The 13,612-nt window shown below is 42.5% G+C and overlaps 2 protein-coding genes across 2 annotated transcripts; one reads left to right on the forward strand and one right to left on the reverse strand.

Annotated features, from left to right (window-relative positions):
• The first annotated feature begins 1,999 nt into the window (after positions 1 to 1,999).
• Positions 2,000 to 11,070, forward strand: LOC143013186 (glutaminase kidney isoform, mitochondrial-like). The gene is made up of 18 exons (XM_076166725.1): positions 2,000 to 2,347; positions 3,039 to 3,126; positions 4,677 to 4,798; positions 6,140 to 6,269; positions 6,358 to 6,437; positions 6,563 to 6,726; positions 6,970 to 7,028; positions 8,674 to 8,706; positions 8,798 to 8,856; positions 8,949 to 9,015; positions 9,158 to 9,208; positions 9,298 to 9,474; positions 9,549 to 9,680; positions 9,761 to 9,856; positions 10,057 to 10,118; positions 10,230 to 10,306; positions 10,440 to 10,503; positions 10,594 to 11,070. Exons 1-18 carry the CDS (start codon positions 2,127 to 2,129, stop codon positions 10,748 to 10,750), a joined length of 1,839 nt encoding a protein of 612 aa, XP_076022840.1. The 5' UTR covers positions 2,000 to 2,126; the 3' UTR covers positions 10,751 to 11,070.
• Positions 11,071 to 11,413: 343 nt separating this feature from the next.
• Positions 11,414 to 13,420, reverse strand: spryd4 (SPRY domain containing 4). Its single transcript, XM_076166726.1, has 2 exons — positions 13,264 to 13,420; positions 11,414 to 12,808 (listed from the first exon to the last, which is right to left on the reverse strand). Exons 1-2 carry the CDS (start codon positions 13,394 to 13,396, stop codon positions 12,267 to 12,269), a joined length of 675 nt encoding a protein of 224 aa, XP_076022841.1. The 5' UTR covers positions 13,397 to 13,420; the 3' UTR covers positions 11,414 to 12,266.
• Between the last annotated feature and the right edge of the window lie 192 nt (positions 13,421 to 13,612).

Genomic DNA, 13,612 nt, shown 5'->3' on the forward strand with positions numbered 1-13,612 from the left:
GTGTTTGAAGCGTTTCACTTCTGTGGTTATAAAACAAGCAGTCAGACATCCTGTGGCTTGCAGAAGATCAAACAGAATATGTATTTTAGTGCACAAGAGGAAAATAAACAGATATCACTCGTCACAATATGCTGAGCTGTGGCCCGAACAATCAGATAATAAGGCTAAGTCATCTTCCTCATTAGTTTATTTACTTTGAGACTAATCAATGTCTTTATGCCCTTTGGCACACATTTGTCTGCACATTAGTGGCAGTAAAATGATATACATGATAAAAAAGCGATCAGCATATAGATTACTTTTAACCTCTTCATTTGATTGTCTTGTATTATCTCAGTCTTAATCATATTAACATGATTTCAATCCCTCTTCAGCAGCTCATATGCCTCTTTCCTTCTTCCTAAAGCAGCTCAAGCCGGCTGTCAGAGGTTTCTGAGCCACGGCTTCATCCAGGCCTCCACATTACTGAGCCTGAATCAAAGCACCAGAGCCGGTATGTTTCTTTTCCTGTGTGAGACGGAGGGGGGAAGAGGTTAAGTTTGTGCAGGCTCGGTGAGTGCAGCGAGGGGGGCTTTCTCACACAAGATGGAGGCTGGAGGGACAAAGCTGGCATTCATGGGCCAAGGAATGGAAAACATTTTCTCCTGAAAACAGAGAACCTACAACCGGCAGAGGTAGAGCAGAGAGGCGTAGGTTTAGCACGCACCCCTTTGGAGAAGTCACACACCCAGAAATGCCGTGGAGACCACCAGGGCTTAATGAGGCCACATTTGTTTGGTAATGGAGATAATATCATGTCACCTTTCAATTACGCTGGGAAACTGATATTAGACAGTCTGCAGGTATGACAAATGCTGTGTTTGGAATATGGGTGTGGCTGGTTATCATAAGGATTCTAGACACTAATGATAACACCTCAACTGACTTCATACAAACTCCCCTGGAACCTGAAACATGTGTTCAGGTAAACATTATACACTAGAAATACAGATAGTAAGTGAACGCAGCATTCAACAATTAAGATGCACTCTTTGCATAAACTTGGTTTGATAATATATGATAATAAAATAAATTAAAATAAAATAAAGTAAAATAAAATTAAAAAAAAATAAAATAAAATAAAATAAAATGAAGGAGGAGACGACTGAGGTGTTCCCACCTCACAAAATACACACGAACAGAGTGGCTCCAGTTCCACCTGGAGCCAGCGCGCCACCTAGAGGGCAAGACTGTGTAATTCCAGTGCTCACCATAGGGTGTCGCTGTTCAACTACCGTAGCAATGATTCTGGGGCGAGATGAGACATACCTGCCCACGCCACACTGTATCCGACCTACCACACACATGCAAACATTTGCAATATCCGTTCAAATATATAGATATAGATACACTATTAGATACACTACTAGTATTTCTACTCAAGGTAATAATAGCAACAGAAGTCATCATTTATGTCTTGGTTTATTGGTTATACGACCTGTCCACAGTCTTCTCGTTCCATCTACTCGCAGTGCAGGTATTAATTTCAAGGATAGATGGAGGTTCTAGCAGTATTGTGAATATTACGATCACTGTGCACATTATGGCATCTATAAAAAATTCATATTGGCTTATTAGGCCCTAAATGTCCCTCGGTTGTACTCCAGCCAATAGTCATAAAGGGACATTTGCAGATTTCTCTTCTCTGTTTCTTTATAATATCACATATCACGACTTTCATTCGTATCCAATTAATGTATGGATGTATGTAAGGATAGGATCAACAGAAATATATTACTGCAACTGTGTATTCCATCAAATAAACAGTAAGTTAGTTAGTAACTAGTAAGTAGTAGTTTAAACAGCCACATTAACAAAGTATTACGATGTGGCCTAAGTTAGTCCTGGTCATTGCCTCCACATGTACTGTACATGTGCGTGTGTGTGTATCCTTCTCAACCCTGTCCATGTGGTATGCTTGTGTCAGGGCTCCGCCTCCAAGCAACAGCCCTCACTTGATCTGTGTGCAGCTGGTATTAAAGCTCTGAGGTCCTCTGAGGGGGCTCTGCTCATAAATACTTCCCTGCATCAGCTGCTGGATTTTGTTTTTAAAACTCCTCTGAATTATTAAAGTTGAAGCCCTACTTATGAGAATGCACTGCCTCAAAAGTCTAAGGACCACTAACCCGGGAATCCTCCAGCTGCTTAAAAATGCAGGGATCTTTGCCAGATTTGGACCTGACAGCACTGTTTTGTCCAGAACTCAGCAACCTGTACTTCTCCCCTACTGGGCCGCAGCATCACATCACACCCACAGAGCCTTTCATCACCAACAGCAGGGCCCCGATGTGGATCAAGGACACTCCAAGTAGGTTACAGCGGCCTGTATCTAAGATTAAAACATCTCAACACCAAACAAAAGTTACAGTAACATCCCCGTGTATTATTTAACAGGAAAATCCTTCAACATTTCCATTGGCTTTGAGTTTGCTGTACTTTCTAACACATTTGATGCAACATGTCTGGCTCATAGGGTAACATACAATTCCTATAATATTCCTTTAACAACCTGTACAGCTGTTATATGTCTGAGGTTTACTATAATATTTAAGTACAAACATAACCTGAATAGTATAGCTCTTTTTTTCATTATATTTATTGATTTCATTATTTGCATAAAGTATTTAAATTCTGAACATAAACCACGGCGTGAGCGATATCTAAGATAGAAGTTGAAGTAAATAGAGACTCAAGCTTGGATAATTTATACATATATACCATATATATGTACAGTTCACAGTTTATTTGCTTGTTACTAACTGTTTGAGAAAATAGTTAATCTAATAGCTCTCTCTATCTGGCCCACTTTCACGTGCACACACACACACACACATGCACATGTTCACACACACGATTGAAGAAGGTCATTAACATGATTGATTATTTTTCTGTATTTTCCCTCCCCAGTTTGCTGACAGGTCCAACACTGTTTGCGATTCTGGATTGTTCTAAGTCTGTGAAGGTTTGAAGACCTTTCTTTTTGTTGATTGTTTTGGCAGAAACAGGTTGATGTTCGGACTGGAGGACCTGCTGTTCTACACAATCACTGAGGGCAAAGAGATGATTCCTGTCTCCCAATTCACCTATGTGAGTCAACAGCACGTTTCAGCCTCTGTGTGTCACCATCAGGATTGTTTGAACTGTGGGCACAAACATGATGTGTCCAACACTGTTTCACTGTGTCATTCTGTTTCCTGGAAGCCATTCAGTGAAATCAGCTGTAGGTAGAGACTCAGGTAGCTCACAGCAGGGTGGCAAAGTGTCTCCAGATATACACAGGGTCCTTATGAAAGTGTGAAAAGAGACTAAGTATAGGTGAGACGATGACATAACCACAAAGAAGAACACAAACATAAATCTTCTTCAGAAACCAACATTTTTTTCTAGATTTAATATATACCCGAAAACTTTCATTAGGTTAAATGCTCTTGCTTGGAAATGTTCATCTTAAATTATAGAAAGGCACAAACAATTTTTTGAAGCTGTTTGTGTGGAGTTGTGCCTCAGGCTTGCCGGGGGGGGCCTCTGCCTTCTACGCAAACACGCACAGATGAATGGCTCAAATGTTTTTGTGTGTGTGCGTTTGCTGGGATATGTAACAAGCTATTGCTTCACGTGGCACATAAAAAGCAGCCACGAGCATCCTGAGGCTGCCGCTTCTATGGCAACTCGTTCATTTTGAGTGGAGAGGACATTTGATTTCGGAGATGCGAGTCAACACAGGTGGCTCGTTACACTACAGATGACTGGATGTGTTTGTAGAGGCGAGTGGGGCCGCTGTGAAAGTGTCAGTAGCGTCATGTAAATAAGGCAGAAAGCACAAATGTAAATAAGTCGTGTCACATCAGTCGTGTGTTAAAATTATATAAAAATATGTACAGTATATAAAATTAGTTAACAACTGTTTTCTTTATGGCACAGGAAATAATAACAATAATACAAAGGCTTTTTCTCATTTGTTTGAAGAAATTATGATTGAATAACTGACAGACTAAATGGCTGCAGTGGATGATGGAGAACATCTTGCAATAAACATAATAATCTCGACTTTCCAAGAATTAATGTATCCCACAAGACAAAACAAACGATTATCTCTGCACAAAACAAAACAAAAATAGGCCAAATGTTGTTGCTGTGTTTGCGTTCTTACTCCATTTCTGTCGGCAGGGTTGAGTTGAATCTGTTTCTGAGACAGTTGCGGGGCAAGAATCTAAAATAAACATGGAAACAGTATTTCCTGTCCCAGAGCTACAAATCACCGATGTCTCACTGACATATAGTAAAAGTAATAACTTTAGCTTGGGGCAGTGTGCTCGGTCAACACGCTCATTGAATTAGATATCTGAGAAATGACTGGGGAAAAAAAGCAGAAGAAAAATAACACTGGAGGCCATGTGGTCTCGCCTCTTGCACATGGTGTCACCAGAAATAGACCTGCGTGATTCATTCTGTGCTTGTCAGCCTGTGCTCACTAGAAGCATTCCAGTGATCCAGTTTGTTCCTCTATTTCCTCCTCAGACCTCTGAATGAACAATTTTGAAGATATTCTGTGTTTGTAAATGACACTTCATGTATGTTTACGTGCCTTTAAACACGCGACGTTCACCCGAATCATCCCTCATTTCCTTTCTCTCCAGGCTTTGAAAAAAACAGGCTTGTTGACCTCTGACCCTCGACTGCGAGACTGTGTCCGTCAGATGCGTCAGTCCTCGCGGGACGCCAGCGGGCCGGTCATGATGGACAAGACGCTCTTTAGAAAGTGAGAGAACGTTTGTTTATTCATGGATACAAATGTATGACATTCCTCAAAGGGGACTCAGCTGTGACCTGCATGCCAAAATGTAAACAGAATGCAAATCAGTGTTGAGGATGTGATCAAAAGCTCGCCTGGAAAAAGGGTGTGCCGGTGTGAGGGGAGGTTAGGTTACCGATCTGTGATCCGTGATTGTGGTGGTATAAAGGACATCATCTCTTGTCAGCGATATTCGAGTCCAAGAGCCCTGACAGAGACGGGTGCCGACAGCTGCCACAAGCCAATTCACGTGCGAGCACGGACACAGCGGGGGGCTTCTGGGCCAGTGAATGAAAGGGCATGGTTCTGGTTTTGCAGCACAGCACCAATTATATTAGTTGACTCAAAGGAACTCTAAACTCTGTCTCGCACATATTTCTGTCCAAATAGGATTGTTTCCTAATTGGCAAAGCCTAATTCACTGCCTGCTCTTATGATTCATCCCCTGGCAGCAGCGGGTGAAAGCTGAGTCGGGTTGTTTTTTTTCCTGGATCACGATTTGTCGTGTCCAGCTTTACTTTCTGGTTTGCTGGTATTTGCGAGGTGACAGAGTTGTTCCTTCCTGAAAAACAGGCGCGACTTCTCTATAAATAGACCAAGACACATGAGAGTACGCATGATGTCATCTCTTTCCTACAGCCACTGTCCCAAACTCTCATGGTGGGATCACCTTGGGTTAATGAACGCTGCAGGCCAGATATTGTGACAGAAGGCGCATTCTTTTCATTCATACAGTGCACTAATAATAACTTTGAGGGTCTGCTGATGTGAGCATGTATTTGCTGGAAACACTTTCAGGCTAATGTGATTACAAAATACAGTTTCAAGCCAATTTAGGAGCATTTGAATAAATGGATATTGATTGGTGAGGGAGTTGAGTTGAATAGTTGACTGAAGCCCATTAAAGGAAAAGTGAAAGGAACAGATGGGAGGAAGCTCATGTAATCTATGTGAGTGACGGTCCAATGATGAGCTCATTAATTTTCAGTTTTGTCCGTGGTCATTTCTCTGTTTTAGCCGTGTAACTGACCTTCAAAAGCTTACAGGAGACAAATAGTCCCTCGCTATCTGACCTGTCGCCTTTTGAAATTATAAATACCCTCCACTGAGTGAAAAACAGAAGTCATTGCTATCTATGAGTATAAATAGAAACAGTAATGACGTGAACGCACTTTTTGCCAAGTAGGTTTTCAGGCGTCTTGTGCTGTAAGAGCTTAGACCCTGGGGTGTTGTGCTTCTCTCTCTGTAGTATTACTTATAAATCCTCATGTAGCAGCTGTTGCAACTCTTGTCTTTGATGTCTTGCAGGTGTGTGGGAAACAACATCATGTTGCTGACCAAGGCCTTCAAAAGGAAGTTTGTCATCCCAGACTTTGAGGTGTTTGCCAATCAGATCAATCAGATGTATGACAGTGCCCAACACCAGGAGGCAGGACAAGTATGGGAAAACACACAAACACACACACACATTTTTCCAGTCATTCATTTCAATCCCTTGCTCACGTGTTTGTTACGTCTCTGCACAGGTAGCTGATTACATTCCACAACTGGCCAAGTTCAGCCCTGATCTCTGGGGTGTGTCTTTATGCACAATCGATGGCCAGAGGTATCGTTTCCATATATACAGTATATAGATACATTTTAAGTTCCATTCTGAATTTGATCGGCATTGGACCTCCTGCCTGATGATGTCGTGCTTTGCTTTTCCGTTATGTTCTCGCCGCATCGTAGACACTCTGCGGGAGACACCAAGGTTCCTTTCTGTCTGCAGTCGTGCGTGAAGCCTCTGGAGTACGCCATCGCAGTGCACGAGCTTGGCACCGAGCACGTGCACCGCTTTGTGGGCAAAGAGCCAAGTGGATTCAAATTCAACAAACTGTCACTGAATGACGATGGTGAGAGATGCAGTGAAATACAGAGGTTCACATCTGCTTTTGATGCCTCTGAAAAAGGTTGAAGTTGGGCCAGACTCTTACTTTTCGTCTTTTACTATTACATAACAATCTGGGGAGTAAAGGTCCGCATGTGTTATATTTATCAATCTGTTAGTCTGTTCTTGGCCCCCTTTAATCTTAGGAGTTTATCACCTTGGCGGTTCAGAACAAAATCCTGATAATGCTCTCTTGTCACCCACACAGATAAACCACACAACCCGATGGTGAATGCCGGAGCTATCGTCATTAGTTCTTTAATAAAGGTAAAATCTAACATTTCATGACATTAGTATCATAAGGTTCTATCTGGCATTGTAGTCAGTGAAGGATGCTTTATGTTGTGTGGATGTGTATGTTCACATTTATGGGTTTGATATTTCAAAAGTTGCCAAAAGCGAGATGGAATGTCAAAGTGTCTCAAAATGGGTCTGTGGGATCTGTGATTGATGATTTAATCAGATATACAGTTTCAGGATAAATGCATGTGGGGCGTCTAAGGAAACAGAGCTAAAAGCCATCAAATGACCCCTAACGCAGCTTCAACTCTCCACACTGATGGAGCAACAGTTTCAGCCTTCAAAAAGCATCGATTCCATATGATTGTATCTTTGTTCCACTGATAAAAAATATGGCGTCACAAAACAGGTTTTCCAAGAAGTGATAGTAATTTCTCCCAGCTATTTCAACAGCAGAATTCAGGACAAAATAAAGTCAGTACAACCTCAGAGACATAGTTGGTTTGAGGCCCTTTTTTTTCAACAGAACACGTTACATTTCTGAACACACTGTAAGTTTCCCCCTAATGACAATTTATCCTAATTTGCAACCCTGAAGAATTTCCCATCACACTGTGATCGGGCTTCAGCAGAGAGGCAGAGTGTTTGAAATGGATGCAGTTAGTGATGAAACATTATCAACGTCAAACATTTTGGCGTAGTGTGGTAGAGACGCTCAATCATTAACAAACTGGCTAGAGGTTTGATTCCAGGCCTCTACTAACTGTGTGACAGAGTGCTCTTGAGCAAGACGCTGAACCACAAACTACCTGAGTAGCTTTAGTAGATTTAACAGGGTATTCATAGTTTTGCAAATAATTACTTACTACTTACAAATTTATTAAGATCAGCAGCTAAATGACTTTTATTCAAGTATTTTCTAATGATTTAACTAATTACTAGTGAGTCGTTTTGAGGTGAAGTGCTTTGTCCTCCTCAATTTAAAAAAAGGACTGAATAGATGCAATCTATTGACACTGCTGCGGTGGAGTGCACAGTCAGCAGCAGCCATCAATGAGCTACAGGTTGACTCAGTGGTCCCACCGACTGGACTCTGCTCACCACATCCCACTGACGTCCAGCCAAACTATCACGTCAGCTGAGGAGATAGTAGAACCTTCTTATCATATGTGGGTCAGGTTCAAACAGTGAGGGAGGGGCCTCATGTTTGAGACTGACCACAGGGGAGGGGGGGTGTTGTGGGGGTGGGTGGATGTGTGTGTCTGCTGACCAATGACAGCGCAGAGAAAAGAAGGTGTGTTGCCGCCCTTGTTTATGTGAGCGGGTGTGTATGTGGCGGTGGGGGAGTGATCATGTGTGAGCACAGCTTGTGTACTAGTTGCATTTGTACATTATTATTACTATTACTATCACTATTCTATTATTCTATCAATATATGAAAACTTGATCTCGTATGTAACCTTTACAGATGGAGTCACATGCTGTGAAAATACTAACCTCATCATCCCCATATTTAGTAACTTTACAACTTGTTAACGATCCCTTACTGACGCGTGACATTCAAGCGCAGGTCAAAGGTGACAGTCGCACTCAGAATAAACTGAAACACTGCCATCTGTAGGCACTGGATGGTTCTGATCAGAAAGTAAATTTGTTTTTGCTTTTTTGGCAGCCTGATTCAAATAAAGCAGAGAGGTTTGACTGTGTAAGTAAACCTTTGAAAATGTAAATATATTGATTCTGCTTATTGGTTTGGCCTCCGAGCTGAACTGCATGTAAACATGATGTCATCATAGGTGATGGATTTCCTGAAAAGCATGGCGGGGACAGAGTATGTGGGCTTCAGCAATGCAACGTGAGTACTCTGCTTCAAGAAATGAACTCCAGTTGCGTGAAATGCCGGTGTTATTGTATCTATTGTCTGATGTACTTCTTGTGTTCTTGCAGTTTCCAGTCTGAGAGGGAAACAGGCGATCGGAACTATGCAATTGGTTATTATCTCAAAGAGAAAAAAGTGAGTCTGATGTTTGAGTTTTGTGTTTGTTTTCTCAATGGTTAGTTCAGGGGCTCATTTGGTGCTCAGGGTTTTAGAATGCTCACATAAAAATGAAATATTCCCAGTATCCTCTGACTGATCTGAAGGTGTCTTCTTTCAGTGCTTTCCTGATAACGCCGACATGATCGCAGCGCTCGATTTCTACTTCCAGGTGAGATTATTTCTTATCAACAAAATGTTTCTGCAGATTAAACTTGAAACTGCCCTCCACTCGGGTTTGATTCTTTCATTTCTCTGCAGCTGTGCTCCATCGAAGTCACCTGCGAATCTGGAAGTGTCATGGCTGCCACCCTGGCCAATGGGGGTATTTGTCCAACCACGGGTGAGCGGGTGCTGAGCGCTGAAGCAGTCCGGAACACCCTGAGTCTCATGCATTCCTGTGGGATGTATGACTTCTCTGGACACTTCGCCTTCCAAGTGAGTAACGAGGAATCACATTAGTGCTCTCATGAGATGTTCAGATGATAAATATTGTGTTTGTTCTTCTTCAGGTGGGTTTGCCTGCCAAATCTGGCGTCTCAGGTGCCGTGCTGCTGGTGGTCCCCAACGTCATGGGCATGATGTGTTGGTCGCCTCCATTAGACCGGCTTGGAAACAGCGTCCGTGGTATCCACTTCTGTCAGGTACGCACTTGCTCACCAATGACCGAATGATGATGAAACCATTTCAAATACTGCATCTCCTTCATTTTGTGTGACTATAGGACCTGGTGTCTCACTTCAACTTTCACAATTACGACAATCTGAGGCACTTCACTAAGAAGCACGACCCCAGAAGAAAATCAGATGATGACGATCCAGTAAGTTCAGAGCTACAATGTACGTATAGACGACCACAGCTGTGAGTCAGGCCTTTAAGAAACGTAGCTGCTTCTGTGGGAGAATCTGTGCACTTCAAGGTTAAAACTGTTACAGGTTACTTAAATGTCTGAAATCAATTACTAGCATTATTATATTCAACCTAAATGCTCAGATGTCATTTGTACATTTTATCCATTAGAACACGTCGATGGTAAACCTGATGTTTGCCGCCTACAGTGGTGATGTCTCTTCTCTGAGGAGGTAAAGACTCAAACACCTGAGCCTCATATTACTTTTAAAGCATGTGTAACGGCAATTATACTGAGTGTGTTTCTGATTTTCCCTGTTTGTTTGCTCTCTGTGGTTCTGCAGATTCGCCCTGTCAGCTGTGACCATGGAGCTCAGAGACTATGACTCTCGCACGGCTCTCCACATTGCTGCTGCTGAAGGTGACCAAAATCATTTCATGCTTCAATAAAGCCCAGATGATATTTAAAATTGAATAAATGAACTGCAATATCCATTTTGGAATTATGGTTACGCAGATTTCTCAGATCTCACATTGTTTATGTTGTGTTTCAGGTCACGTGGAAGCTGTAGTCTTCCTCACAGAAGTATGTAAAGTGAATCCCCACGTGAGAGACAGGTGAAGATTCCAATTATGTTCCAAAGTTATTCAAGATAGAAATTTGAATAGTAGAAATATTGTAATTTCTTCTGATGTATTTCTCATCAGATGGGGGAACGCTCCCATAGACGACGCCATGCAGTTTGGCCATCAGGAGGTGGTGTCTGTCCTGCAGAAGTATCAGCTCACATACACTGACGACGATTCCCCATCTGACACAGAAGAACGGAAGACCGCACAGGACACGATGAAGAGCATCGTTTAAACCACACGGCATTGTGGGGCTTTGTATGGGAAGAAAATTAAGTTGCCTGCCTGGATGAATGAATGAATGAATGAATGCCTCCTATAGAGGCAATGTATGTTATAATGATAACGTGCGCTTCATTATTAGACTATTATAACTTAGAAGGCTGTACAGTGCTGGATAAAGTGATTTTCTCATTGCATTTTTGCACAATTGGGAAAGACGCTTAGACACCAGCGAGCAATTAGATGCATGTCTGGTAAACATTTTATTAATAATCTCTGTGCTTAACCACTGATAAAAGCAAAGCATCTGTAAATATGTATCTGCTCTGCTTATTTATTTGAAAACATTGAGCCTCGTTGTTTCATTAATGTTTTATTATCTTTATCAGGGCACTTTGTGGCCCCTGTGCAATAATTCCAACCTTGTAACTTTGTTCGAAATGTTAACAGTAAAGAGTTTCACTTTGTAAAGAGGAACAGTTATGTTGCATTTATGCCAGTAACGCTAAAGTCTATTTGACTGTAGTTACCATTGCTGCTTGTTCATGCAGATTCATCAACCAGCTCTGTGCTTTCAATTTGTCCACTGCTGACATCTTGTGTTGATGTGGCCATTATTATTATTATTATTGTATTTTGCTCTGTTCTTGTAAGTGTAAGCTCTGACTTTTTAAACTGTGTGAAATATCTGCATGTCTCGTGCATTCAGAACAATGAAGATTTGAGTTTATTTTATTAAAAGTAACACATATAGGCTTTTAGACCGACTCAGGGGTGAACACAAAAACAATGAGCTAAATTCAGAGTTTCTCAAAGAAAAATGCATCTCAACTGTCAATACTTTGTTATTTTTATGTGGTCTTTGCTGAAATCGCTACTATATCTGACATTGTTGTTGCTTTATAGCTATTGTGGCCTCTGCATATGAACTGATCGAGTTGTGTTACAGTATAATACCAATCATATCAAACAAAAGCTTGTGATTCATAGTTTTATAAGGTTGCAGCTTCATTCTGGCAGTGTCATTTCACTTTAAGCTTCAGTTTGTCCGTGTAAATACCTGTGATGCTGCTGTAAATAAAAAAAAGAGAGAAAAGTGAAAAGTGTGAGGAAGCTTTTTTTTTATTAAACAATTCTCTGTGTGTGTGTTCATGGGAGGATTGTAACAGTATGAAAAGTGCCACAACATAAAGCGCTTACAATACAACGGTGTATCAGCCAGTGTTCCTCTCATACAGATGCTCTCCTTTAACATTAGGGAGGCTGACAGGAAATACATAGAAAAACAGCTTTGTGACCCACTTGCCTGAGGTTGTATAAAGTAGGAGCTTGCATTCTTAAACAGTCAACTGGACTGTGGAAATAAGCCAACACCTCTATTTAAGATGTAGCCGTGTCCCAAGAAAGGATTGCTTTCTTACCAACATACTTATATAGGAAACTGTCGTCATAATTGTTGCCAGGTTACCAAAAACAAACCAACATCCCACTATGAGGCACCGCAATCGTTGATGTTGTTATGGCGCACTTCACTTCAGACCCTCAGGCTCCTCCAGGCCCGAGTGTGTGAGCAGCTCCCCATCCCAAAGTCCAAACGCTGGGCACAGGGGAGTCTTGAACTGAGCCTTGATGGTGTGAATGATTCTGGGCTTGTGAATGTCCACCAGAGCCAGCAGACCGGCCTCGTAGTCCAGCAGGACGCCCAAGCGGTCCGGCTTGCCCACCAGCGTCACGGGAACCATCTTATTGCTGGTCATGGCGCACCACTTGAGCTTGGTGAAAGCAAACACCCAGGAGGACTTGTTGGTGCCCACGCAGTCGTCTCTGGACATGAGCGCCTCAGCCACGCCCAGGCGGAACACCTGGGACTTCTTCACTGTCACCTCCCAGTAATGCCGACCGCCTGTGATCTTCTCGTTGCCGAACACAACCGCCCACTCTCGGAAACGCTCGGGGTTGTCCGGCACGTGACTGGGGTCCAGGCCCAGCAGGCGGTAGATGACGGCCGTGTCCTTCTTGAATAGGTCCAGAGAGCTGTGGGCTGTTCTGTCATCAAGCCTGAACTGAAGGTCTGCAAAGAAAAACAAACAGGACCAGAGTTTATCATGACAGCTGTGACATCATCAACATTATAACTGACGAAATCATTTCAAGAATAGCTTTTTAATATTCCACATGTTGTATTTTTATGACCTCCTGAACACATGGCTAACACTGTGTTAGAATATTGTGTAATGTTTAGAAGAAAGACACATTCATGTTCGGGAACAAAATGTTTTTTAAGCTCCGTTTGCCAAAATGGAACCGCCCTCGGACATATTTCATGGGTGTTATTGCGTTTTAATGGCGGTAATAGTTCAATAGTAAATCCGTTATAGTTCATGCGTCCACTTTTGGCTTAGAACCACACGTTTGTTGAGATATTGTTTAGACGTGTCTAGAGGGGGTCTAGGTCTGGGGGCTCTGACCTCTAAAATGATCTACAATAAACCATTAGATCTCTGCTATTTTGCCATAAACACTCACTGTTTTCCCTGGACGTCGTGACATAAAACCTCGCAGCCGGTGGGTTCACATCCCGCCGCGGTCGGACAGACAGAGAGCGGACAGTCCGTCCAGCCAGGCGACACAGCCGTGCTGCGCTCAGGGGGACCGCCATGTTTCCACTGCTCACATGTTTTGGTGTTTTCTTCCCGTTTTTAAATGCGGCAGCAGCGCTACCTTGCGCTCCCTGCTGGTCTGGAGAAGAAAAGCGCGATCTGGCTAAACGTGGCCGGCTCAGCACCATGGACAGAGATCTGATCTGCTCTGCTGCACACTGGGGGAAATCGTCGGTAATCAACTGAGTAACACATTTAATTATAGATACTTGAAA

This window comes from Genypterus blacodes, unplaced genomic scaffold (genome assembly GCF_046128005.1).
Source record: "Genypterus blacodes isolate CSIRO-AG114 ecotype Tasmania unplaced genomic scaffold, CSIRO-AGI_Gbla_v1 ptg000156l_1, whole genome shotgun sequence".
NCBI lineage: Eukaryota > Metazoa > Chordata > Actinopteri > Ophidiiformes > Ophidiidae > Genypterus > Genypterus blacodes.

Bases quoted from the DNA above. Each gene is read 5' to 3' on its own strand.
- LOC143013186 (XM_076166725.1), top strand. From the start codon at position 2,127: ATGAGAATGCACTGCCTCAAAAGTCTAAGGACCACTAACCCGGGAATC. The intron at 4,799-6,139 runs GTGAGAGAACGT...GATGTCTTGCAG, and splicing joins GACAAGACGCTCTTTAGAAA to GTGTGTGGGAAACAACATCA. The intron at 9,857-10,056 runs GTAAGTTCAGAG...TTTATCCATTAG, and splicing joins AATCAGATGATGACGATCCA to AACACGTCGATGGTAAACCT.
- spryd4 (XM_076166726.1), bottom strand. From the start codon at position 13,396: ATGGCGGTCCCCCTGAGCGCAGCACGGCTGTGTCGCCTGGCTGGACGG. The intron at 12,809-13,263 runs GTGAGTGTTTAT...TTTTCTTTGCAG, and splicing joins CACGACGTCCAGGGAAAACA to ACCTTCAGTTCAGGCTTGAT.